We start from the raw sequence: 24,244 nt of genomic DNA, 5'->3' as shown, positions 1-24,244 counted from the left end.
TTGCAAATGTTGTGGATTTGCTCTCCAATACACCGGTGGGCTGTACGAGTAAAGACTTGGCATGTTCTGTTTCCGTGACAAACCTTACTAATTGGCTGTCGGGTGGTGGCGGGTTTAACGACACATTTATATTCACGCGATCTAACCCAAAAAAACGATATTATGTGTGTTTTGTGTTTGCCCGCAGGACTGTTTTGCCCATCAGACCATTCCTCTGCCAAGCGGGCACCTCTCTGAAGCCTTCTGGAATGTTTAAGAGCACCCTGGGGTGATCATACACACACGTACATTATGTAACATTATGTAACTACCTTATTTGTAAATTCAATACAAATCCTTAATTGGTACAATTTGTCATGGTTTTCAAATATCTACAATTATTGGTGTTCATGGTGTGGAAACAGAAAAACTAACTCCAAAACATGCACAAATAAACACGACGAAGATGAATGGCAAAACAAAAACTCACCGGGCATGGCACGAACCAGGCCTTTACATGGGAACAGACAGGAGAAATAACCACGATGCATTCATTGTTTCTTAGTGAAGGCTACAACTTTCTGGGAGGCCCAACCAAGACACATTGTGAGTTGGTATCGCTCCTCTCTCCATCTGCCCCTCTTACTTTTACAAAGCCATGCCTATACTACCAGCTGTTCTTATACCCTGCCCACTGATCATAGGCCCCGCTCACCCATATATCAGCAACACCGGAGGATGCAGAGAAAAATGCAGGTGACCACCAAGTAGAGAGAACACGCAAGCTCTAAATATACAACAGGCATCGCCAGTGTACATGGTTGAACCCACGCGATCCTGCATGCCAAGCGAGCAGGATAAAATCGCCTCGCCACCGTGATGCCACGAGTTTGAGTTACGGTGTACCGAACCTCACAAGATGCCCAGACTTCGCACCAGAGTTCCAAGAACACAGCGGCAGTCACGTCACACGTTTCTCCATCATCACTTTTATTTCAGATTCTAAATATGCAAAACGATTCCACGCTTAAGATGATACGTACTTTGCGTTGGGATGATACACAATATTTGCAAAGGAGTTTGCACGTTTAATTGCCAACAACAACCACCTATAATCACCCAAGACTTTAACAATTAACCTCTCGGTCGACTCGAGTCCCAATCCCCCATCTGGGATTGTGCCGTCACCATTGTGGAACCTCACCCCGATCTGGAAGAACGCCGGCGAAGAGAGTGGAACGACGCGGACGTCCAGAAATACCTCGTTCAAGACCAAAAAATCGCATGCCTGGCTTTGACATTCCTCAAATACCGCTGTAAACATCAACCACGTCAGAACATCAACAGGCTAATGCGCACATCTCCTTCATGAATGTAGCATTAAAGACACAACCCACAGGATTACAGCTGTGGACATGCATTCTAAACTATGGACTGTAACGTAAACCACTGTCGTCTGCTCCTTCAACGGAAGAGGAGGTGGTACAGCAAAACTACACAAACTCGCTCTGCTGAGGCCCTCTCGTCATGGATGTCAGCAGACCTCGACATTGGCATTTAACTCCTGAACACATTGCCATCGTACACACGCATAGGTCAGAATATCGTCATATTGTTGCCTGTTGATTTTATCATTTCCTCACAAAACATTTGGAAAACGGCAATGATTAAAATTTACAATATTCAAGTTCTAATATAGTTATTACTCTTGAGCACCTTGCTTCATTCAGACTCGACGATTTCATCTAATCCCGCTCATTCACAAACGCTCATCTGTGGTTTAGCACCAGTTGTCACCATCCGCTCACGGTCATCGTCGACTAAAATATAAAAAAGAAAACACTGAGACGAATTTAGTTTTCGCCAATGTCTTCGATGCAGTTAATACTGGGCGGGTGTTGCGCATCCCCACTCACGGCGAGCGCCATTCACAACATTTCACAAACACCGCGTGAATAACTTAACCATTCACAGCCCCCTTGTCAATCCACTGCTGGATGAAAGCCTCCTCCCATTGCCGTGCTTTGCCATTTCGGTTTGTCTCACCGTGATGCCACCGCACTGGTGAAGCCCCATGGGCTTGCAATCCAGCAGAGGTCCTCTCCCGTTCGATGCGATCTCCAGATGTGGTGGTCTAAACGGTGGCAACGTTTCCTGAAATCACACCCTCCCCTCCACCCCTAACACTCCTCACCTCTGTCCATTCAGCCAGTCATGTGTGGTGGGGTAAAATGTGGGTACTCCTATTTCTTCCAGGACGTCTGGGCAGCATTAGAAGAGTAGGCCAAACACATTTTAGAGTGACTCTCTGGAGTTCTTCTAGTAGACGCTTTTCTGCCGGCAGTGGCATCACAGAGAAATTGTGGGGCTGCGCCTTTGCCTTTATCTAGTAAAAAAAAAATCTTCGTCCAAATGTCCGGGCAACTGGCCATCAGATGTCCGTCGTGACATCTCCTTGTCCCGCGTTGGTCACGCTGGACGCGAGCGAGCGTGGTGGCGCAGGGCCACCCCACACCCCTTCCCGCTCCTCGTCCGCGCCCAGCAGGTCCACGCGCTGCCTCGCGTCGTCCAGCTCCGAGAGCGTCGCCTCCAGGGCCTCCAGGGCCCTCGAGGCTTCCAGGTCCTCCCGGGGGTCCCAGGTCCCTCCCCGCTGAGTCCCCAACCCCTGGCCCCTGGGCGCCCCCCGCAGGAGCCTCGCGCACAGAGCGTCCAGGTCGCGCGGGAGCGAGAAGCAGGGCTGCGACCTCAGCGCGGGGGGCACGTCCCAGGGGCCCCCCGCGCCGCGTAGAAACGCCACCAGGACGCGTGGCCCCCCACCACAGTGGGGGGCACCCAGCAATAGCTCCAGGGTGGCGTCCATCACTGACATAAGGTGTGGGAGGTGAGGGGTGAATGGGGCAGAGGGGACAGGTAAGTGCGCACTTTGGGTCCCGTGTTTAACGTTTAGTTTGTTTGGATTTGTTACCCGGGTGGTTCCGTTTATCCGTGGTGCTGCGTGAATAGAACGAGCAGCGGCAGCAACATGAACATAGCAACATCGATGTTGCAGAAAGCGAGTGCAGAAGGGTCCTTGATGGATATTGCACAACTAGTAAATGAGGTGTTTAACGGTCGTAAACTGAAGTAAAACTAAACTATTTTTTATTTTACCAGGTAAGGCCCACTGAGCTATATAGCTCGTTTTCAGAAGCGAATGATAGCTCAACGAAGTGGCTTATCACATGGAAATATATAGAAGTCCACAACACATGTTTATAAATCTTGAGGGAAAAAGAAGACCCAAAGAGAAATCCACGCGACCATCAGGAGAACATGCAAAGTCCCAATATAGAGGCGTCAGGGCCGGGATCGAACCCATGACCTGTACATCAGGCGAGGTAGTTAACATCTCGCCACTGTGGCTCCCCATAAAGCGCACACCAGAACAATATGAGAGCAAGAGAAGCCAGACAAGTTACATGTGCAAGCAAGCTCTATATATCAGTGCAACTGTGATATAAAAACACGTAATTGCAGTGTTCACAGGGAGTCGTCCACAGGGGGTCATTTTCTGGGACGGGGTTGTAAGGTGGGACAAGCTTGAATGGGACTAAGGGATTTAATGGGACTAGGGGAGTTAATAGGACTAAGGGAGGCCAAGGTGCACTATCTCTAGGAAAATGTATGGCCCAGAGGGATAGATTGTGGGGGGGTCCCATACACTGGGGTATGATTTTGGGTCCCATTCGCAGGGGTATAATTAGGGGTCCTGTATGCTGGGGTACATGGTGTGGTCAAATAAATGTAACCGGGGGGGTGGGGGGGTGGTTTACGTTGGGGTATAATTGGGGCTCACGTATGCTGGGGTGATAATTTGGTATGAGGAGAGGGTTGGTCGATTGTAAGAACCGAAGAGCCGGAATGAATTTACAGCATAACTGAAGTGGGGGGCAGGAGCGGAGAGGCTTAAGTAACTTTGTGTGTGTGTAGTGTGTTGGTGTTGGTGGTGGGGAGGTTCCCATCTCACCGTCCCCTCTGGGCTCAGCCCCCGCACCCCGACCTCGCGTGCCCGGCGAGCAGATCACCAGCACGGTGGCGCGCATCTCCTCCTCGCTCCTCCTTCTCCTCCTCCACGACCACCACCACGGAGAGGAAGCAGATGACGACGATGACACCGACGGAGATAAGGGGGATGATGATGCTATGGATAATGCAAATGGGAATGCTGTTGATGGGGATGATGGTGAGGACGTTGAGGAGGAGGGGGTAGTGGAGGAGACAACGGAGGTCAAGGAGGTGGCAACCCAGCGAGCTGGGCCCAGCTGGGCGAGGCGCACGCTCTCCCACGCGTCAAGCACCACGCGCAGCGCGTGGCCGCAGCGAGCGCGCAGCAGCCACGCCAGCTGCAGCACGGCCTGGTGAAGTATGGCCTGGTCGTGCGAGTGGACGATGAGGAGAGGCGGCCAGGGTAGTGGTGGCGGCGACGACAGTGGAGGTGACGGTGACAGTGGTAACGACGATGGCGGCGATGGCGTCGCGGTCGAAGAGCGGAGGAGCGGCGATTCCGTCATCGGTAATCCACCTGGCAGGGGATCAGACAATCAGTAATTGGTAGGGAAATCAATCACTCAAATCACTCAAATAATCGGATATCGCAGCTCAAGTGGTAAGTGGTGCAGGGTGTCGTGGTGGTGAGCGGTGTAGGGGGTAGTCGTGATGGTGAGCGGTGCAGGGTGTGTTAGTGGTGAGTGTTGCAGGGTGTGGTGGTGATGGTGCGTGGTGCATGGTGTGGTGGCGGTGAGCGGTACAGGGTGTGGTGGTCGTGGTGGTGAGTTGTGGCAAGTGATGGTGGTGAGTTGTTGGGAGTAGTGGTGAGTATGCCACCGCTCACCTTCACGTGCGTAGGACGTCTCTCTGTGCCGCGTTCCACGTGCAAACCGCACAGCGAGCAGCACCGCCCCGACGAGCGGGAGGAGGAGGAAGAGGAGCAGGAGGAACTGGAGGGATCCTAGGAGGGGCGTGGGGGGCGATGGGAGAGAGGCAAGAGGAGCGGCTTAGGAGCACAAACATTATGGACTCGACTCCCCAGCAACTTGGGATACATTTCTGAAAAGCTGCTAGGCTGGCTTGCAAGTAGGGACTATTGGCATAAGGCACTACCACTAGAGCACAAGGTATGCCTGATCCACAATAATCCTATATTATTGTGCGGGTGGGGGGGGTGGCACGTGCCCCCCCAATGATCCGATCGAAATCCCTCATTTCGATCGGATCATTGCGGTTTATTAGTAATAAATCAGCACTGCCACTGTGAACCATGTTATCACGTGTCAGGGACTCTATGAGATGATAGGACAATAGTCTGAGTCCATAATTGGCAATAAGTAACGGCAAACCAGTTATAAGTGACTCACAAAATTGTGTGCAGTAGCGTATACAGTCCACGACTTCCCTGAAGGCAAACACCTGCAGCGATAGCGATGCCGATCACACACGGTTCGAATTCAACCCACACGTCGAATAAAAAGCAAGGGACAAGTCCTTACTAACAACTCCAATCATTTTTCATTGCTGGAGGGGTTGCCTCCCTCCCTACCTGAAAATCCTGGCTCCGCCATTGCCCCCACCCACTAATCCGTTCAACCACCGACTCATCTGAGCGTGGAGCCGCCCTGCAGCTGCGGGTGGCTGTCGGGACCAGACGGGGGCGCTGCACGCGCGCGTGGCCGTGGAGCCGGGCGGCTGCGCCAGAGGTCACAAACAAGTTTTGATTCCTTACCCGTACCCGGCCGCACCAGGGTCGCAAACGGGTACCCGTACCCGGCCGTACCCGTATCGGGTACCTGATTGCGACCTCTGGGATGAAGCCATGTTGCAGGCGCGGGTGGGTTGATTCTAGGAACTTGAATTGTGAGAAGAGACAAGACGTTGGGAAATGAGTGACAAACGGTGACTCACCAGTGACTCACGGTCTACCCGTACCCGGCCGCACCAGGGTCGCAAACGGGTACCCGTACCTGTACCCGGCCGGGTACGGGTAGCCGGGTATCGGGTAGGGTACGGGTATCGGGTACCCGGTTGCGACCTCTGGGCTGCGCGCGTGAGGGGCTCGAGTTGGTTTGGGTTAGGTCGAAAGCAACGGTGGGGAACCTTGTTGCTGCCAAGGGACATTTGGATATTTATAAAATCATTCGCGGGCCATACTAAATTATCACCTTAAAAATTAGCCCGTTATATTTGGTCAAACATTTAATTAAATCGCCCCCTAATGTGATGGCTGGAACTGCTTCTCTTTGGCGAGGCGTGTGATGTTAGCTGGTATTGATGATGTTGCTACTCGCAACTGCTTTTCCAGGTTTGCTCCTAGATTTATTGAATTTCGAGTCCCGCCTGCGGTTGCCTTGACAGGGACACACCAAAGGATTTCTCGGGGCCTTATACGGCCCGCGGGCCGGACGTTCCCCACCCCTGGTCTAAAGACTCGCATCTGGCGGGCAAGTTGGTTTTGAGCCAGGGGTACAGCTCGTGCTAGTCTCTGGATGACGAGGTTTTTGGCTCGGGGTAGAACCAGTGCTAAGTTTGCTCTTCCCGCCACACCACTTGCCCCTTCCCGGCCATATTTGTGATGCAGGTTTTGTCCTCTGTTCCGTGAAGGTGTTCATTGCGAGTCTGTGGCACGGCGTGCGGTGAGGTTGCCGCTGCGCACTCCGGCACCTGCAGGCGTGGAGATGCAGTCCGTGTGGCTCAGCACCCGGTACTCGCTGGTGCTCCACACCTAAGCCACACACACACGAGCGGTCACCGATGGGCCATGATGGGCCGTGATGGCTCGTGAAAACCCACGATGGATAGAGATGGGTCGTACTAGTTCAGGGGTCGGCAACAAAATAGTTCGAGAGCTGCATTTCACGCAGAAAGAGCCACTTGTACACTTAACACAATAGCAGCAGGTACACAGCAGATGACGCCACACATTCTGACTTAAATAAACAAAATAGGTGATCGAATCAACTGCGTCTATTTAGGTGTTTTTTCCCCTGTGTTATACTTTACCAATGCGGCATGTCTGTTGTACATTTTGTTGTCACCAAGACGCTGATATTGCATCTGCAGTGCTAATACTCACGCGATCCGGGGGAGAAATAACCACGTGATCCCAGGTTACTGTTTAGATGACGTCACCAAGGAAAAGAAAGAGAAGGCGGGGCGTGAGGGAGAAGGCGGGGCGTGATAGAGGGAACGCCCAGGAGGAGAACAATGACGTCACCAGATGAGGCGGGGCGCTTCCTGGTGGGATCTGGAGTGGAGTGGTTGCACGCGGTCTGACCTCGCGAAACTCATTACACATCTATGGGAGCGGGGTCCGATTTACGACGGGGTCTCCAGGAATGCATTTCAACGTCATAAAAGCGAGGGGAGACCGCCTGTGCCACGTTTTCGAGCGTAAAGAACTGAATTATCTCAATTCAGTTTTTTAAAAAAATGGCTGCCCGCAATGTGGCAGCCACAGAGCTGCAAGGGGTCAGTCAAAGAGCCACCGCATGCGGCTCCGGAGCCGCAGGTTGCCGGCCCCTGTACTAGTTCATGATGGTGTGTGATGGGTCACAATGGTTTGAGATTGGCCCTAATAGTCAATTGATGGCTATGGATATTGATGGTGATCTGTGATTATTGATGATGGCCCTTGCTCGCTCATGATAGCCTACGAGATTCCACAATGGCTCATGTTTCTGCACGCACAAAGATCCCCCATATAGCCTAACAGACTGTTGAGGCAAGTGCTGTTAGCTAGCATCTCGGTGTTGATTTCGAACCCTGCACCAGGAACTAATTTAAGGCCGAGTCGCCTTAGGGGAGGCCCATGACCAGTTCAAATAATCGGCAACGTTACTGGTTGTGAGTGGGAATCAAACTCGGGTGGCCAGGTTAGCAGAGAAGTACACTTAACCACTACACTACCACCGCCCACTTCTCTATGCACAAAGACAAAGATCCCCCATATAGCCTTAACAAACTGTTAGGGCAAGTGCTGTTAGCGAGCACCTATGAAGGCCGGCACGGCACACGAGGGAGTAGATGGCCAACACCACGTTCAGCCGCCTCGGTCTCTTCAGTGGTGATGTTGGGGCTAATTCGACCTTCATAGGGCACCGCGCTAACCACTATACTACCGCTCCCCACTTATCCACGCACACGCAAATTAATGCGCGTGCAGGTGTGTTACCTGCACGCACACGGCCCCGTGGTGCAGAGCGTCGATCATGGGCTGCGTCAGCTCAAAGGTCACGGGGAAACTCTGGCAGACAGGGTGACACTGGGTCATACAGGGTAATTGAGTGTGTGAGTGAGCGGGTGAGTGAGTTCGTGAATGAGCAAGTAAGTAAATGAGTGAGTGAGGAAGTGGGTAGGTAGGTCAATGAGTGAGTGAATGAATGATCAATTAATTTAGTGAGTGTAAGTGAATGTAAAAGATGAGCGAGCATATGAGCCAGTGTATAACTGAGTGAGTGTAAGAGTGAGCGGGTGTATCAGTGAGCGAGTGTGTGAGTGAGTGTATGAGTGTGTTTATCAGTGAGCGAGTGTGTGAGTGAGTGTATGAGTGGGTGTGTGAGTGAGTGTGTGAGTGAGTGAGTGTAAGAGTGAGCGAGTGTATCAGTGAGCGAGTGTGTGAGTGAGTGTGTGTATGAGTTACGGGGAGCGATAGTGTAGCGGTTAGCGCGCTGCGCTATGAACCCGGCGACCCGAGTTCGATTCCCGCTCACGGCCAACACCAGTGACGATTATCTGAACCCGTCCCGGGCCTCCCCTAGGTCGACTCAGCCTCAAATGAGTACCTGGTGTGGTGTGTAAACATAGCCACTAGGGAGACAAAGGCGGTCGGGCGTGGTGCTGGCCACCCACCCCCTCGTGTACCGTTCTGGCCTTCATAGGTGCTCGCTAACAGCACTTGCCCCTACAGTCTATTAAGGCTATACGGGGGATCTTTATCTTTGTATGAGTGAGTGAGTGTAAGAGTGAACGAGTGTGTGAGTGAGTGAGCCAGTGTACGAGTGAGTCGGTGTACAAGTGAGCGAGGCTATGAGTGAGTGAGTGTGTAAACGAGTGAGTGTGTAAACGAGTGTACACGTGAATGTATAAGTGAGTGAGTGCACGAGTGAGCGGGTGTATGAGTGAGTGAGTGTGTAAACGAGTGAGTGTACACGTGAATGTATAAGTGAGTGAGTGCACGAGTGAGCGGGTGTATGAGTGAGCAGCTGTACAATTGAGCCGCTGTACGAGCGAGCCGGAGTATGAGTGAGTGAGTGTATGAGTGAGTGAGTGTACGAATGAGCGGGTGTACGAACCAGCCTGTGTATGAGTGAGTCACTGAACAAGTGAGCCGCTGTAAGAGTGAGCCGCTGTACGAGTGAGTCGGTGTACAAGTGAGCGAGGCTATGAGTGAGTGAGTGTAGAAGTCAGTGTGTAAACGAATGAGTGTGTAAACGAGTGTACGCGTGAATGTATAAGTGAGTGAGTGCATTAGCGAGCCGGAGTATGAGTGAGTGAGTGTATGAGTAAGTGAGTTAGTGTATGAGCCAGCCTGTGTACGAGTGAGCCACTGAACAAGTGAGCCGCTGTAAGAGTGAGCCGCTGTACGAGTGAGTCGGTGCGTGCACCTCGACGCTGAGCTCCAGTGTGTCGGCGAGCGCCGTGCGCGCGTTGCCCTCCTCCTGCGTGCCGCGCGCGTAGAGCGACGCGAGCACGAGCAGCGCGCAGCCGCCCGGCTCCACGGCCACGCGCGCGTGCAGCGCGCCCCCCTCTGGCCCCGACAGCCACACCCGCAGCTGCAGGGCGGCTGAGCGAGGGTCAGCAGGGAGACGACACTCGCTCAGACAAGTGGGCGGGTGAACGGATTAGTTCATGGGTGAATGGATTAGTGGGTGAATGGATTCGTATATGCGTGAACCGAGTAGTGGGTTGTTGAATGGATTAGTTCATGGGTGAATGGATCAGTGGGTGGGTGAATGGATCAGTGGGTAAATTAATGGATTCGTGGATGGTTAAATGCATTAGTGGTTGGGTCAATGGACTAGTTGATGGTTGAATGGATGATTGGGTGGATGGATGAGTGGGTGGCTGGGTGAATGGATGGGCGGGTGGGTGAATGAGTGTAGTGAATGGATGGATTAGTGATTGAGTGGATGATCGATTTAATGTTCCACAGGTGAGAGGGTGTCTGGGAGGACAAAGTTGTTAGTGGGTAAGTGAGGTGGGTAAGTGAGGTGGGTTCGTGAGTGAACGGGAGTGTGAGTGCATGGGTGGGGGTGTGACAAGGTGGATGGGTCAGGGGGTGATCGATTGTATGGTCAGTAGGTTATTGAGTGGGTGAGTGGCTGAGTTACTAAGTGTTCAGGTAAGTGAATGCATGGGTGAGTGAGTAGTTGAGTGTATGGATAGGTAGCTGAAGTAGGTGGATAGGAGGGTTGGGGTGTGGGTTAGTGAGTGAATAGATGGGTGGGTAGCTGCGCACGTTGGTGGGTGAGTGGGTGAGGTGCGCTGTGATGCGGCGCTCACTGTCCATGAAGGGGCACACCTGCACTCGCTCCTGGGCGTGTGCCAGTAAGAACACCTGGGGGGTAGAGGAGTGAGGTGGGGGGGAGGAGGCAGCGAAAAACATGAGATCCGAGGAATTAACAATTACAGACCAGCAGAGGAACCGCGGTGCTAATCAAACTAAAACTAAACTTTTTTATTTTAACAGGTAAGGCCCACTGAGCTATTTAACTCTTTTTCCAAAGCGAGCTAGCCACAAATGATAGCTCAACAAAGTGGCTTATCACGTGAAAATTTACATAAGCCAAATAATATGAATGCGTGTTGATTCTGACAGAAAGTTGGGGCAAGTGCACGTAACCGGCATTTATGAAGGTTGGCTAACATGGTACTCCAGGGGGTGGGTGGCCAGCAACACATGCCTGGCCACCGCCGTCTCCCCAGTGCTAATGTTTACACATGCATCAGGTATTCATCCCCTGTTAAGTCTTAACAGAATGTTGGGGTAAGTACTGAGAGCAAGTATCACCTATGAAGGTCCACACACACACACAAAGATCCCCGGTATAGCCTTAATAGACTGTTGGGGCGTGTACTGTTAGCAAGCACCTACGAAGGCCGGGACAACAGACGAGGGGGTGGGTGGCCAGCACCACGCTGGCCGCCTTTATCTCCCCAGTGGTAATGTTTACATATCTCACCAGGTACTTATTTGAGGCTGAGTCGACCTAGGGGAGGCCCAGGACCGGTTCAGATAATCGTCACCGATGTTGGCCGTGTGCGGGAATCGAACTCGGGTTGCCGGGTTCGTAGCCCAGCACGCGAACCACGAAACCACCGCTCACCCCACTGTCAATTATCCTTCCCACACACACGAACCTGCACACACACGCAGGGCAGCCTGGGCACTTGTGTGAGCACGGCACCCCCCTCCTCCCCCTCCTCCCCCTCCTCCACGCTGAGCTGCTCCAGCTCCCAGGAGCAGGCGCCCCCCGTGGCACTCCGCTGGCACGCGCGCACCACCCAGCGCCCTCGCCGTGGCGCCACCACTCCCATCGGGCGAGGCCCACGTGCGAAGCTCACGTTCAGCCCCTGGTCCCCCACGGGGAGGACTCCCACCTGCAGCTCCGTCTCACCTGGGGGGGGAGCACGGGGAGCACGGGGAGTGGGGAATGGATCGGCAATTTAGGAGCTGGTGTATCTATAGCAGAGGGTCGACAACCAACACAACGAGGAGAGCCGTTTTTGCTTGAAATTTGGTTAAAAAATATATATATATTTCAAGAGCCACAATGCACGTGAATACAAGACAGTCCCTAAAAATAACGTCACGAAACAGTCCTTAATGAGCCACATGTGGCTCCGGAGCTGCAGGTTTGCCGATCCCTGCCCATAGTAAACTGGACTTCCATGGTGAACTGGACTTCCATAGTCAGGGGTTGGCAACCAAAATAACAAACCCATTTTTTTTCGAATTTCAAGAGCAGTACTGCAGGCCTTAAAGAGCCACCGCATGCGGCTCCAGAGCCGACCCCTGGTTTCGAGAAACGAGTGGGGTGGGGAGGTCTTCTGGCAGGGGCGAGAGTGATGGGGGGGGGGGGGGCAGAGGACGTCTCTGTGAGTCGTGAAGTCCACGTACCAGCTGGCGGTTAGGAGTCGTTATTCCGAAAGCGGATGAGGTCGCGCAAAAGCTGATAGCTCGGCTATGGAGCCAACCACCTTGAGCCACGGTGGTACCAGATCGTACCATGACGAAGTATATCGCGGCAGCCCTAGCTCGGAGAGTGGGCGTGCCAGTACCCGTTGTGAGTCTGTGCCATTGTGGATCAGCGGGCACGGGGGGCAGGCGGGCGGGAGGGAGCTCACCGTGGCAGCTCCACGTGGCGCCCCTGGCTACCTCCTCTTCATGGCAACCTGCGGCAAGGGGCGGGGCAGCGGCGTGCGGTTAGCTTGTGTACAACCACATCAGTGGCGGCTCCTGCTAAATCTCTCAGGGGGGGGGGGCAAATGTCTGGTTGATTGATAAGGATAAGGTCCACCCATGCAATGGATAAATTAACAGCTTTAGCATGTAAAGGCAACTTCACTACTTTAATATTAATGAAAAATAAAGTGACTCTTACAATACATCTCCTTGTTTGTTTCTATACTCACTATTATTACAATCCACTCAGTTTTTTTTATTAAAGATTCCACTAGGTGGCGACAAATAATTTTGTTGGATGAAACGTGCTTACGTATGATGACGTAAGCACGTTAGTGCGAGCCCTGCCGGAAGCCATAGAGAATGCATTGGAGCGCCCGCCGTTCGATAAAAAACATCTTTGAATGTACGTCTATGGGAACAATCTGGGCGATTCTCAGCCGGAGTGAAATCGCCCAAAAAAAGGCGGTACTCCACAGAACGTGACATGACGCTGATTGGACTATATCCAGAGGCACAGTAACGGCTAGCGTGACTCTGTGGTTGAATGAGATTTTGAATGTGATTGAAAAAGTCCCTTTCACACTTTGGTGGTGCGTCGCCCAATCGCCCTAATGAAGAAACCGCCCCTGAACCACATCATCATCGTCATCATCAGCCACGATCTATCCACTGCTGGGTAAAGTCTTTCCCATTCTGTCGCCATCTCTCGTGGTCGACCCAGCACCTGCGCACGACATGAGCTGATTTCATCGCTCCAACGCCTTTCGAATGACTTCCATTCTTTTTCTGCAACTCCATAATTAGTGTTGGCCATCGACTATCGTCCCTTCTAGCTGTGCCGTGTCCTGCTCAATCCCACTCACTTGTTTTAACAGTGTGACTGATGTCATCCCACGTGCGTTCTACAATCAACGCATTCGCAATGCAATCCCAGGCAAGCATTCGTATCCCCGCGCTTCTTTAAAAAAAAATCCCAATTTTGTTCGTGCATTTCTGAGCCGCGTGTCAAGAGCGGGTGGCACGTGATGTGCACCCGCACAGCCAGTGGTCACCGCGGCGAGGCTGTGCACAGCGTAGCAGCGTGCGGGCGGTACCGGGAGCAGTGTAGAACACGGACGCCGCTTCGCTGCCCCCCGGGAGGCTGTACACGTTCACGAGCACCGCCTCGCCGGGCGACACGCACGCGCACGCCTGCACTCGCCACTGCGGCACAACAACAACAACAACAACCGCCGCCGGTCAACAATAAGCAGCGGTGACATCGCCACGTGAAGTATTGAAGACCCGCTGGCTGGAGTCATGGGACAGACCCATGTGGCATGGGTTGACTGAGATGACCGGCAAATGCACCAACTATGCTCCTCACAGTGCTAACTCTGCATCTTAGCCATCTGGCGCTCCACTCATTGTTGTGAGCGTCATTCGTCTGCCCTTTGAGGGAAGCCCTTCGGCCAGTAGTGGCACGAGCCACTACGGCGACGGTGCTCGTGTGCGACGATGGGGATAATTTCCCATTAAACTCGTGTACACGAACATGCCAATCTCTCCCTTTAACGCCGCTGCTGTGCGTGCGGGACGCCTTTCCATCTCTGACCCCGCCGACTTACCCTTGGGTGACACCCACCTCAAACCTCTATATAACCTCTTGTTGCAGCAGCTCTTTCCTGTTCAGCAGTTCTACTGCTGTATTTTTTCACCTGATGATGATTGCTTGTGTTGCGAGTGAAACGTCGTGATTTATTATTTACTTTTCTACCTACGTGAATTTACCGAAAGAACCAAAGAGTATGGATTCCTGCAGTCACGAAAACTTCAAATCAAGAGAGTACCATTCTTGTTCAGCTGTCACCTTGTATTTGCTCACAGGAACACACCAAGGGAGTGGGGTGATGCAATTAGCGAGACGCCGTGGCATAGTGGGGCTCCAGCGACCGAGTGCCGTGCACAGTTTTTTTTGTCAACCCACTGCTGGACGAGGGGCTCCACCAACACACCTTCAGGGATATATCTCCTGCCATACTTCACCACACCGGTCAGTGTGAATTGAAGGTAGGAGGAGGAGTGCGGGATGGCCACGAACTTTCCTGCACTGCCCTCTACTGCAGACAATGTATACGACACGTGTTTTATGCATGGTGACGGTCGCCCATGCAAGGCGTATCCAGCCTTACAATTTTGCTTAGCTTCCGAGATCGGACGAAATTGCGTGCGCTCCAGTTGATTTGGCCACAGGCACCAGTGCTCTAGTAAATGTTTAAATTCTGGAGTTGAATTCACAAAGCCTCCTCTAATGCAGGGGTTCATCTGTGCTTTGTGTCCGAGAGCAACCAGTGACAAAGACGTGAACCCAGGAGAAGCAGGATCCACCCAGGGGCAGCGATACATTCATATCGGTTAATATTCCAGAAAACAAATGTCATGCTTCAAAAACAAATGCCGTGTTTCATGTTGACACCGGCACGAGAAGAACAGGCGATGGCAACAATACACAAATCGCATTCCAAGTGAACAGGGCCGTGCGGCAGACACGTTGCAGAAGTCGTTTAGACTACAGTAGTGTTTCCAAACTTGTGGGTCATGGACCAATATTGGTCTGCGGCTCCATGCGAAGTGGTCTGTGAGACTGTTGCAGATTCTACGATATTCTTTCCACAAAGATCGAGATGGGACCATGGCCAAAAGCCATTGATGCCACCTCCACGACACCTCCTTGCCGAGGCGTTTTACCCGCAGGCCAGGTTCTGCAGCTGCTGTGCAGTCGACACGCGGTGACCTCCGTGGTCTGCCCTGACAATATCTCACCATTTGGTCTTAGACCCACACAGTGACCCTTAGGCTCACAGAGACCCATAGGCTCACACAGAGACCCACAAGCTGACACAGAGACTGCCAGGTTCACACAGAGACCCACAGACTCATACAGAGACCCACAGACTCACACAAAGCCCCACAGGCTCACAGAGACCCACGGACTCACACAGACACCCATACATTTACACACAGACCCAGAGATCTGCCACATAAGACTCCTGGAGACCACTCCAATGCCCCTCTCGACAATCGGCCCTCCCCCATCCTGCATACGCGTGGTCCCATCCAGCGCAACCGCTCTTGCCTGATAAAATCAGCAGCATTTTCCGCACCAAGTTTTCTTACCGACTGTCTCACAAAACGTCAACTATTTCCCTGCCCATTGCACAACTGTCTAGACTGTATTAATGACCTCATCAATACAGCGGCTGGGCACCGTCTGAATAAGATAACTGCCGGCATCGGTTACTGATGCCATATGATTGGAGAATGATCGTCTACGAGAGTCTGACGATGATCCGCGTGGGGCCCCAGACGGGGTCGGGCACTATTCCATTTAGGCCACAGCGCTCGCGCGTGCCCAGTGACGCGGTCGCGCAGGCAAGCGCCCTCCATCTCTTTGCTGTGGGGATAAGGACGGGAGGGGTGACCTGCGCAATGCCGACATGCCACCGCTCGGTCGCCGAGTGCGTGAACGCGTGCGCGCATTTATTTTCTAGATCCGACGCTGTCTGTGAATGGTGAGAAAATCCATCGAAACAAGGAGAACGTAGTGTGGAGGCTGAAACTGAACAGGAATAAAGATTTTTGATTTAAAGCTTTCGTGACTGCAAGGATTCATATTCTGGGCAATGATCATCAGGTAGGTTTCACACCTGATGATGGTGGGTTTCACACCTGATGATGATTGCTTGTGTTGCAATCGAAACGTCGTGAGAATTTAATTGTTTTATTTGTATTATTTTATTATTTCCCTTCTACGTGACTTTACCGAAAGAACCAAGAACATGAATAAAGATGTGCGGAGTGTGATCGCTTCTCTGCTGCCCGACGGAGCGACCAGATATTCGACCCTTCTTGAAAGTTGGTGGTCCAAACAATATCACGGCCCAAACAATCCACATTCAGCGCTCTTTGGAGATGGTGGTCTATGTATGTATCATGTTGAACTTCTTTCGCAACGTACATACACAACAGTGGTCATCGGAGGTACACGCAATGCATAGGGTCACGTGCTATGCATGTGGGGCAAGTGGTTGGGAGCAATGTCTTCCTGACGTGTGCGAGTAGCACAGCTCTGCGTGGTGATTTTGCTCTTGAGTTGGTGGTCTAGGCAAGGCTGACAGTGTCGCACACGCAATGTGGTGGCCACGTGCCACTCAAGCAGGGCGAGTGGATTGGGAGCAGCATAACTCTGCGTATCGCTTTCTACGTGGACGCTTTTTGTAAAGAGAGGAAGTCGTCGGGAATGTTGTGTAAAGCAGAGGGGTGAATAATTCGCCTATCAGATTATCACCCCAGTTGTTGGACTGCTTTGCACAACCGCGAGAACAGGAGACACGATAAGAGACAATATTTTTAGTATTTTCGTGAGCCGGTTTCACACACGCAGGCGGCGTTTGTGACACTGAGACAACACAAGCTGTGGCTCACGCGAGAGTTGGGCTGCTGTCGTGATGCTCGATACAATCTCCAGAGAAAACAATTGTCAACATTTTACTTGCTTTTCAACATTCCTACCTCCTCCTCTGCTTTTTGATGAAACATCAAATCAATTGGGACATGTGCTCGTGATGTGTAACAACTTGATTTAATTGTCTCTGAACTAAAAATAAACAATTTTTATTTTACCAGGTAAGGCCCTCTGAGCTATTACAGTTCTTTTTCAGAAGCGACCTGGCCCAAATGATAGCTCAACGAATTGGCTTATAATGTGGACATTTATAACAACAGCCAAATACTCTAAACGCGTGTCTCTCAACGGCTCTGTCGGGTAGCGAAGGGTACAGCTGAACATTGGCATTATACCTATACAATGATCTAACCCAAAATAAACTAGTTACGAAGAACGCTGTGGCGTTTAAAGGCTTAAACAATATTATTTGGTGACAGTGCGTTGGCAATGGCACACAAGCACACGTAACTAAAACTCAAAACATTCGTCAACAACACCGTGGCCCTATAAATAATTTATAAATAAACAAATATAATTGCTCACGTCTCGGGCAATGGCCCTTCTTCAAAGACACTGATGGAGAAACTTGTTATCAACGCAGTCTCCAGGAGTTGAGTCCACGTTGATCTGAAGAAATATAGGACGAGATCGCCCAAGGGATTTCTGAGGATGATTTGAGATTTAAGGGCAAAAACCAAAGTGAGCCAAGGGATAGAGCAAGTCTGAGAGCGCATCCACTGAGGAGATGGAGCGATGATTTTGGTTCATGTGCAAAGCGCTAGGTAGATTATTATTACATTGCAGCATCGTGAGGGGTAGTGGCGGCTTGGGGAGGACTTCAACCCGCAGTGGATTGTCTACGGCTGCTGCTGCTGATGAAACTCAAGGGAGAGATGTAGCATTGATCTTGAATGTGGGCATTTATAGTGTCAAGATCTCCATGCTCTCGTGACGCCAGTCACAAGGCCATTCCACTGACGCCACTTTCCTACACGAGATCATCGACCACCTTTCTCCGCTCCTCTCACTCCCAGCTCTCCGCTGCTCGTGACACCAGACGCCACTCACTCCATCCTCTCCAAGCACACCTTCGTGGCTACGTTGGCATCCCTTAAATCTCTCCCAGTGGCACTCTCGCCTCTCACACCGCTATTTCGATGTCTCCGTGCGAAGGCCGTGTAACTCCTCACGAGACCCTGTGCCGTGGAGACCCCAGAGGCTGCATCGAGGGGCCTGCTGCGCTTCCCAGGAGATCTCCTCCCGCTCGGCAAAACCATCTCCAGTTTAAACATTGACCGTGACTCTCTGTGCTGATGACACCGGGCTCTGCATCGCCACTGACGCCATAACAATACCTGCCATTCACCACCAAGTAACGGTGACGTCACCACAGTGCCTGTGCCAGGCCAGGTGCACTTTAAGAGCATGTAAAGTGTCGAAGGCTCACTGACAGGAGGTAACAGGACAGACCCGGGTGCCATGGGTTGACTGACTGGCAGATGCACCAGCTGTGTCCCCTACTGTGCCAACGTGCTGCATTTTAGCCACCCGGCACTCCGCTCGTTGTTGTAAGTGTCGCTCCTCTACCCTCCGTTGTTGCTGGAGGGCGACTGCCTCTAACTGGACAGTAGCGTCACCCTTCAAGAGCATCCTCCATGAACCCAGCCTCACCATCCACTCTCACATCGTCGTGGATTGGTTCAAACTTCCACCAGGTAGCTGTTACCAAAACAGACGTCCTCCCCATCAGGGAAAACGTCCACTCTCAATAGCTCCAGTTTGAGTATCCAATCCTCAACTAAGATCTGCCACTGGTAAGAAGTGTGAGAGACATTCAAACTGCTATTGGTGCTGAGCTCCCGTATCCTGTCCCCTCAGCTACAGCCCCTCCGCACAGCTACACTCAGCCTCCCCGTGTCCCCTCAGCTACAGCTCCTCCACACAGCTACACTCAGCCTCCCCGTGTCCTCTCAGCTACAGCTCTTCCACACAGCTACACTCAGCCTCCCCGTGTCCCCTCAGCTACAGCTCCTCCACACAGCTACACTCAGCCTCACCGTGTCAGCTACAGCTCATCCACACAGCTACACTCAGCCTCCCCGTGTCCCCTGGGCTACAGCTCCTCCACACAGCTACACTCAGCCTCCCCGTGTCCTCTCAGCTACAGCTCCTCCACACAGCTACACTCAGCCTCCCCGTGTTCCCTCAGCTACAGCTCCTCCACACAGCTACACTCAGCCTCCCCGTGTCAGCTACAGCTCCTCCACACAGCTACACTCAGCCTCCCCGTGTCCCCTCAGCTACAGCTCCTCCACACAGCTACACTCAGCCTCCCCGTGTCAGCTACAGCTCCTCCACACAGCTACACTCAGCCTCCCCGTGTCCCCTCAGCTACAGCTCCTCCGCACAGCTACTCACCTTGTGGCCCCGGGGGTGGCGCGGGGTGGGCACGGGGTGGCGCAGCAGCAGCAGGGTGCACTCCCTGTGCAAGTCGGTGAACACCAGCTCCACGCGCCAGCCCTGCAGCACGAGGGTGCTCGCTTCAACGACACCAACAACAACAACATCATCATCATCACGGTCCATCATAATCATTATGGTCATATCGTCATCATTGTCATCGTCAACGTTGTCACGACAATATTCATCGACAGCATCATTGTAGGGTTATTGTCATCAGTCAGCATAATACAGTCATGTCAGTAACTATGATTTTAACCATTATCATTACCATCATTTTCACCATCACTGTCATAATTAATGTAATCAAAATACAGTATTCATGACGATAATTAGTATTGTCATCTCACTCATCATCCTTGCCATGATTATACTGGTCATGATCATCATCAGCCTCCATCATAATCTTTATCATCATCAATCTGCCACCATCATCATCATCTTCATCATTATATTTGTCAACATCATTGTCATTGTCAGCATCATTATCACCACCACCACCACAAAGAATCCAGTTCTACCACTTCAGCCAGACTATCTTTATCTCATCTCCGTCAGCTGTTGTGATCAGAAGAACAACATTCTATTGTCCGTGGGATGTCTGCCAAGACATGGACAGGGCCTAGGGTCTGAAGTTATTTCAACTCTTTGGTTTTTCGGTAAAGTCACGTAGGTAAAAAATTAAAATAAATTAAATCACGACGTTTCGGGCGCAACACAAGCGTCCTTCAGATGGGGACAACTTAGTGAAAGAACACTGCTTAAGTGATTTCATTTATTAAACGTATTTACCTACGTGACTTTACCGAAAAAAAACAAAGAGTATGAATCCTTGCAGTCACGAAAACTTCAAATCTAGAAGTTATTTCATCTGTCATCCATTTACCTAGGAGAAACCGAGTCCCAAGACTCATTGTCAGCAGGGTGTTGCTACATCGGGATGTTTTGGACAATTCCGTGGGCGAGAAAGTGGCTTCACTTGGGAGTCACCGAGGTACTCATAATTATAATGCTGCAGAGTTGATCGTCGATTATCCAGCTGCTTTCAACATGATCCGGCAGTCCCGGGCCGATCCGGCAAAACCGTTCCAAAGGCCGTAACGAGTCCGTCTGTCGGCACCGCGTGCGTGACAAAGCGAGTAGCTCTAGGCTTGAATTCAGTGTTAAATATTGTATACGCTACATTATACACTACATACAACTTAAACAATGAAAACACTGCACCACACACATCACCCCGTGATGCAGAGTGGTAGTACAGTAAGTGCAGTAACCGTTTACAGGACATGTATTTTTGTCTATTTGTACGTTTATTTATGCGAATTTCACGTAGTAAACCAATGTAAAACACAAAAATACAACATCGATGATCTGTATTTATGTATACTGCAGGAGGAATCCGGAGAGCTATACAACTCTTGTTCACAGATGTCCAGTAGGGGCGGGTCAGAACGTGACAACAACAAGCAGAACAAAAACACGACACGAGTGTAAAGTGTAGGAAAGTAAACAAATCGTTACAAAAGTGATACAAATAAAACCAAACTACATGTTTAATCTTACCAAGGAAAGGTAAACAACCCGTTACAAATTTTGATACAAATAAAACCAAACTACATGTTTAATCTTACCAGGAAAGGTAAACAACCCGTTACAAATTTTATACAAATAAAACCAAACTACATGTTTAATCTTACCAAGGAAAGGTAAACAACCCGTTACAAATTTTGATACAAATAAAACCACACTATATGTTTAATCTTACCAAGGAAAGGTAAACAACCCGTTACAAATTTTATACAAATAAAACCACACTACATGTTTAATCTTACCAAGGAAAGGTAAACAACCCGTTACAAATTTTGATACAAATAAAACCACACTATTTTTTGTTTTATCTTACCAGGTAAATCCCACCAATGATCCATTCGCCACTCTTTCATCAACGACCTGACCACCATCAATCACAATCTCAACTAAGTGGCTTTAACCATCGTGCCGAACGCCACAGCGGCAAAGCCATCTGAGCAATCCCCTGGGGAGAAAAGCCCACCTCGCAGTGTTTGAGGGAGGTGGTAACGCTCAAAGTGGTCCACACGAGACCCACTCACTTACTCTTTGGTTCTTTCGGTAAAGTCAAGTAGATATAAGATAAATAACGGTTCGGGGGCAACACAAGCGACTGCTCGCAGTCTGCCGCAATCTGCTTCAGCAGCAGACCATGCTTTTCCACCTGACGACGGACGCTTGTGTTGCGCCCGAAACGTCGTGATTTATTTTATACCTACGTGACTTTACCGAAAGAACCAAAGAGTATGGATTCCTGCAGTCACGAAAGCTTCAAAAAATCAAGACCCACTCATTTGCTTTGGTTGCCCTGACATCTCACAGCCCACGGGTGTGATTTCTCGACAGACTCGTCAAATCTCCCCGTGATCCACCAGCCCCTGGGCCGGTGACGACGCCTCACCACAAGGAGGTGGCAACCCTGCCGCGGCATCTCTTTAAAGTCTTCCCGGGGACATTACGAGTCATGTTTTTTTTGTTTTCAACTGCGTAAGTAGAAGTAGTAGTCATCATAACGGGAGTTTACGCCACTCAAGCCCACGAATTCACGAGCAACTATCCCTTCATTGGGCATCGTGATTGAGTACCCAGTGCAGTTCTATATTCTTCCCGCGACATGTCCCAGTTTGTTGAGCCTCAGGAGGTGTCAACCCTACCGTCGGGGCTCACGGCCCAGCTGATGTTGAGGAGGAGGCGGCCCTCGTGGAACGAGGAGGAGACGAGGAGGTCCCGGGGGGAGGCGGGAGCTCGCCACGCAGGTAAAGGTGAGTCGCAGGCTCCTGGAGGACACGCCACACGCCACACACCACACCGTCCCGTGCCATGCCACAGCGTGCAGTGCCACACCACACCACATCGCCCCGTGCCACAGCACAGCGTGCAGTCATCCACACCACGTAAACGCGCCGCTTCAAGGCCACCCCACACGCGCGCCACTCTTACCTCACCACACCAAAGTGAACCATCCCACGCGCCTCACCATATAACTCCACACCGCACCGCATCACATCACATCACCGCGTTTGCTTCACACGCATCGAAAGCCCGCACACACACACACACGGGGGTCGCACCTGGCCTCACCTGGTCGCGCAGTGCAGTTGAGCTCCTGAGCACAAATACAAGACACACAGAGAGAGAGACGCACACGGACACACGTCCCCATTAGAACTCGACGCACGGCCGTGCAGGACCCCCTTGGAGGGGAACGCAACGATTGGCGGGCGGTGAGGAGGACGCGGAAGATTTGGGGGTCTCTCACCGAATCCCAGCACCAGGGGGGTCGCGGACAGAGAGATCCTCCTGACAGCGCGGTGGAGGCGATGGCTCCCAGTGGCACAACGGAGACGCACAGACAACACATCCTCTGGCGGAGCAGCAACAGCAGCAGCAGCAGCGGCGGCAGCAGCAGCAGCAGCGGGTGGTTACTGCTCCACACGGCCACTCTGGGGCCCATCAGCTCGTGTCCTTCATGCCCCGGCGCCCTGCAGAGGAGGCTCCCGCCTCCGTGTCTTGAAGCAGAGGGGGGGGGGGGGTTGAGCAGAAGGTCCGCTAGGAGATTGACGGAGGCACGGTGAGGGGCAGGGGTGGGGGGTGGTTGCGGGGGGAACTGGACGGTCAGGGATGAACAGGGAGCTGCAGGGGATGAGCAGAGTGGTTAAGCGATGCACAGAGGCAGCACGCAGAGAGAGCTAGAGGGAGACTGGCAGTCGCAGCGGTGAGCGGTGAGCTGCGGGGAGGCGCAGGTGAGAAGACCCCGGCACCAGCGGTGCAGGAGGCGCCAGTGGAGATGCAGGGAACACGAGAGCGCCTCTCTCCCCTCGCCGTTCCTCGCGTCAAGCAGCCTGGCCCCTCCGGTTATTCCTGTTCGCTTCGCGATCTGCTCTCTTGCTCGGCCCGCATCGAGCCAGCCAGCGAGACCCCGGCTGCTGTGAAGCACACGCGACTCCTGAGCGGCGTGGGTGGTGGTGGTGGGGGGGGGGGGGTGGAGGCCGTCTGTTGTTGTGGTCAGGCGGTGAACCTGCGGTGGTGGTGATGGTGGGAGGAGCAGGAGGCGAGGTTGAGATTGGGAGCAGAGCGGTGAAACACCGCGTGTTGAGGGATGGAGGGGGGGGAGATGCGGGGTGATGAGGTTGGTGGTGGCGGCTATCTCATTGTGTCGAGCCGGTGCGAGCCTGAGTCGTCCACATTCCTCTTCACGCGCCGCGTGCCACCGAGGAATGCGCGTGCAAGGAGGTGTGCGGGGTGCGATCGCTGTTGTGATGATGATGATGGGGGGGAGCGGCTGCGCAGTTGTTAGCGCGCCGAGTTTGATTCCCGCTCGCGGTCAACTTCGGTGGCGAATATATGTACCGGTTCTTGGCACCCCCACCCACCCCTAAGTCGACTCAGCCAGATGTGTAAACATCACTGGGGATACCAAGGCGGCCGGGCGTGGTGTTTTCCACATCGCTCCCTCGCGTTTTCCGGCCTTAATAGGTGCTCGCTAACAGCACTTGCCCCAACAGTCAGTTTAAAGGATCGTCTTAGTCGCGCCCGTTCGGAGACACTCGAGAAAGCTCCATAGAACCACGCAATTTGAACCACCGTGGGTGGAGTGGTGGCGCTATGGTTAGCGCACTGCTGCCCTTAAATTCCGCGATGAGCGATTTCCCAAGCGGCCTTTGTCTCTCTCTCCCCCCCCCCCCCTTCATCAACCCACACGGACCACCGTGGTGAAGTATGGCCAAACAATCCCGATCACCGGAACTACACGTGGTTCTCAAAGTGTGGGCCCCAGTTCCAGCGGTGGTCTGTGACGGTCCTCCAGGTGC

General features: G+C 52.2%; 1 protein-coding gene across 2 annotated transcripts; it reads right to left on the bottom strand.

The window, feature by feature from the left end:
* Positions 1 to 948: 948 nt before the first annotated feature.
* On the bottom strand, positions 949 to 22,955 carry LOC133342724 (uncharacterized). Of its 2 annotated transcripts, none has more exons than XM_061552065.1 (14): positions 22,693 to 22,955; positions 22,515 to 22,539; positions 22,088 to 22,210; positions 19,323 to 19,444; positions 13,513 to 13,621; positions 12,358 to 12,405; positions 11,371 to 11,627; positions 10,513 to 10,567; positions 9,615 to 9,793; positions 8,183 to 8,272; positions 6,673 to 6,733; positions 4,850 to 4,966; positions 3,986 to 4,540; positions 949 to 2,841 (listed from the first exon to the last, which is right to left on the bottom strand). In XM_061552065.1, exons 1-14 carry the CDS (start codon positions 22,885 to 22,887, stop codon positions 2,411 to 2,413), a joined length of 2,367 nt encoding a protein of 788 aa, XP_061408049.1. In that variant the 5' UTR covers positions 22,888 to 22,955; the 3' UTR covers positions 949 to 2,410. The 2 variants fall into 2 exon arrangements, with proteins under 2 accessions (XP_061408049.1, XP_061408050.1); XM_061552066.1 differs by having other exon boundaries at positions 8,183 to 8,254.
* Positions 22,956 to 24,244: the final 1,289 nt, after the last annotated feature.

Source organism: Lethenteron reissneri, chromosome 15, assembly GCF_015708825.2.
Source record: "Lethenteron reissneri isolate LAM-NWPU_2019-01 chromosome 15, ASM1570882v1, whole genome shotgun sequence".
NCBI lineage: Eukaryota > Metazoa > Chordata > Hyperoartia > Petromyzontiformes > Petromyzontidae > Lethenteron > Lethenteron reissneri.
This window is presented reverse-complemented; position numbering and strand designations above follow the sequence as displayed.

Excerpts from the sequence above, each read along its gene's own strand:
- LOC133342724 (XM_061552065.1), bottom strand. The coding sequence starts at position 22,887 with ATGGGCCCCAGAGTGGCCGTGTGGAGCAGTAACCACCCGCTGCTGCTG. Across the intron at positions 13,622-19,322 it reads GCCACCCCCGGGGCCACAAG|TGGCGAGTGCAGGCGTGCGC; the intron begins GTGAGTAGCTGT and ends GTTGTGCCGCAG. Across the intron at positions 12,406-13,512 it reads CGTGTTCTACACTGCTCCCG|GTTGCCATGAAGAGGAGGTA; the intron begins GTACCGCCCGCA and ends CCCTTGCCGCAG.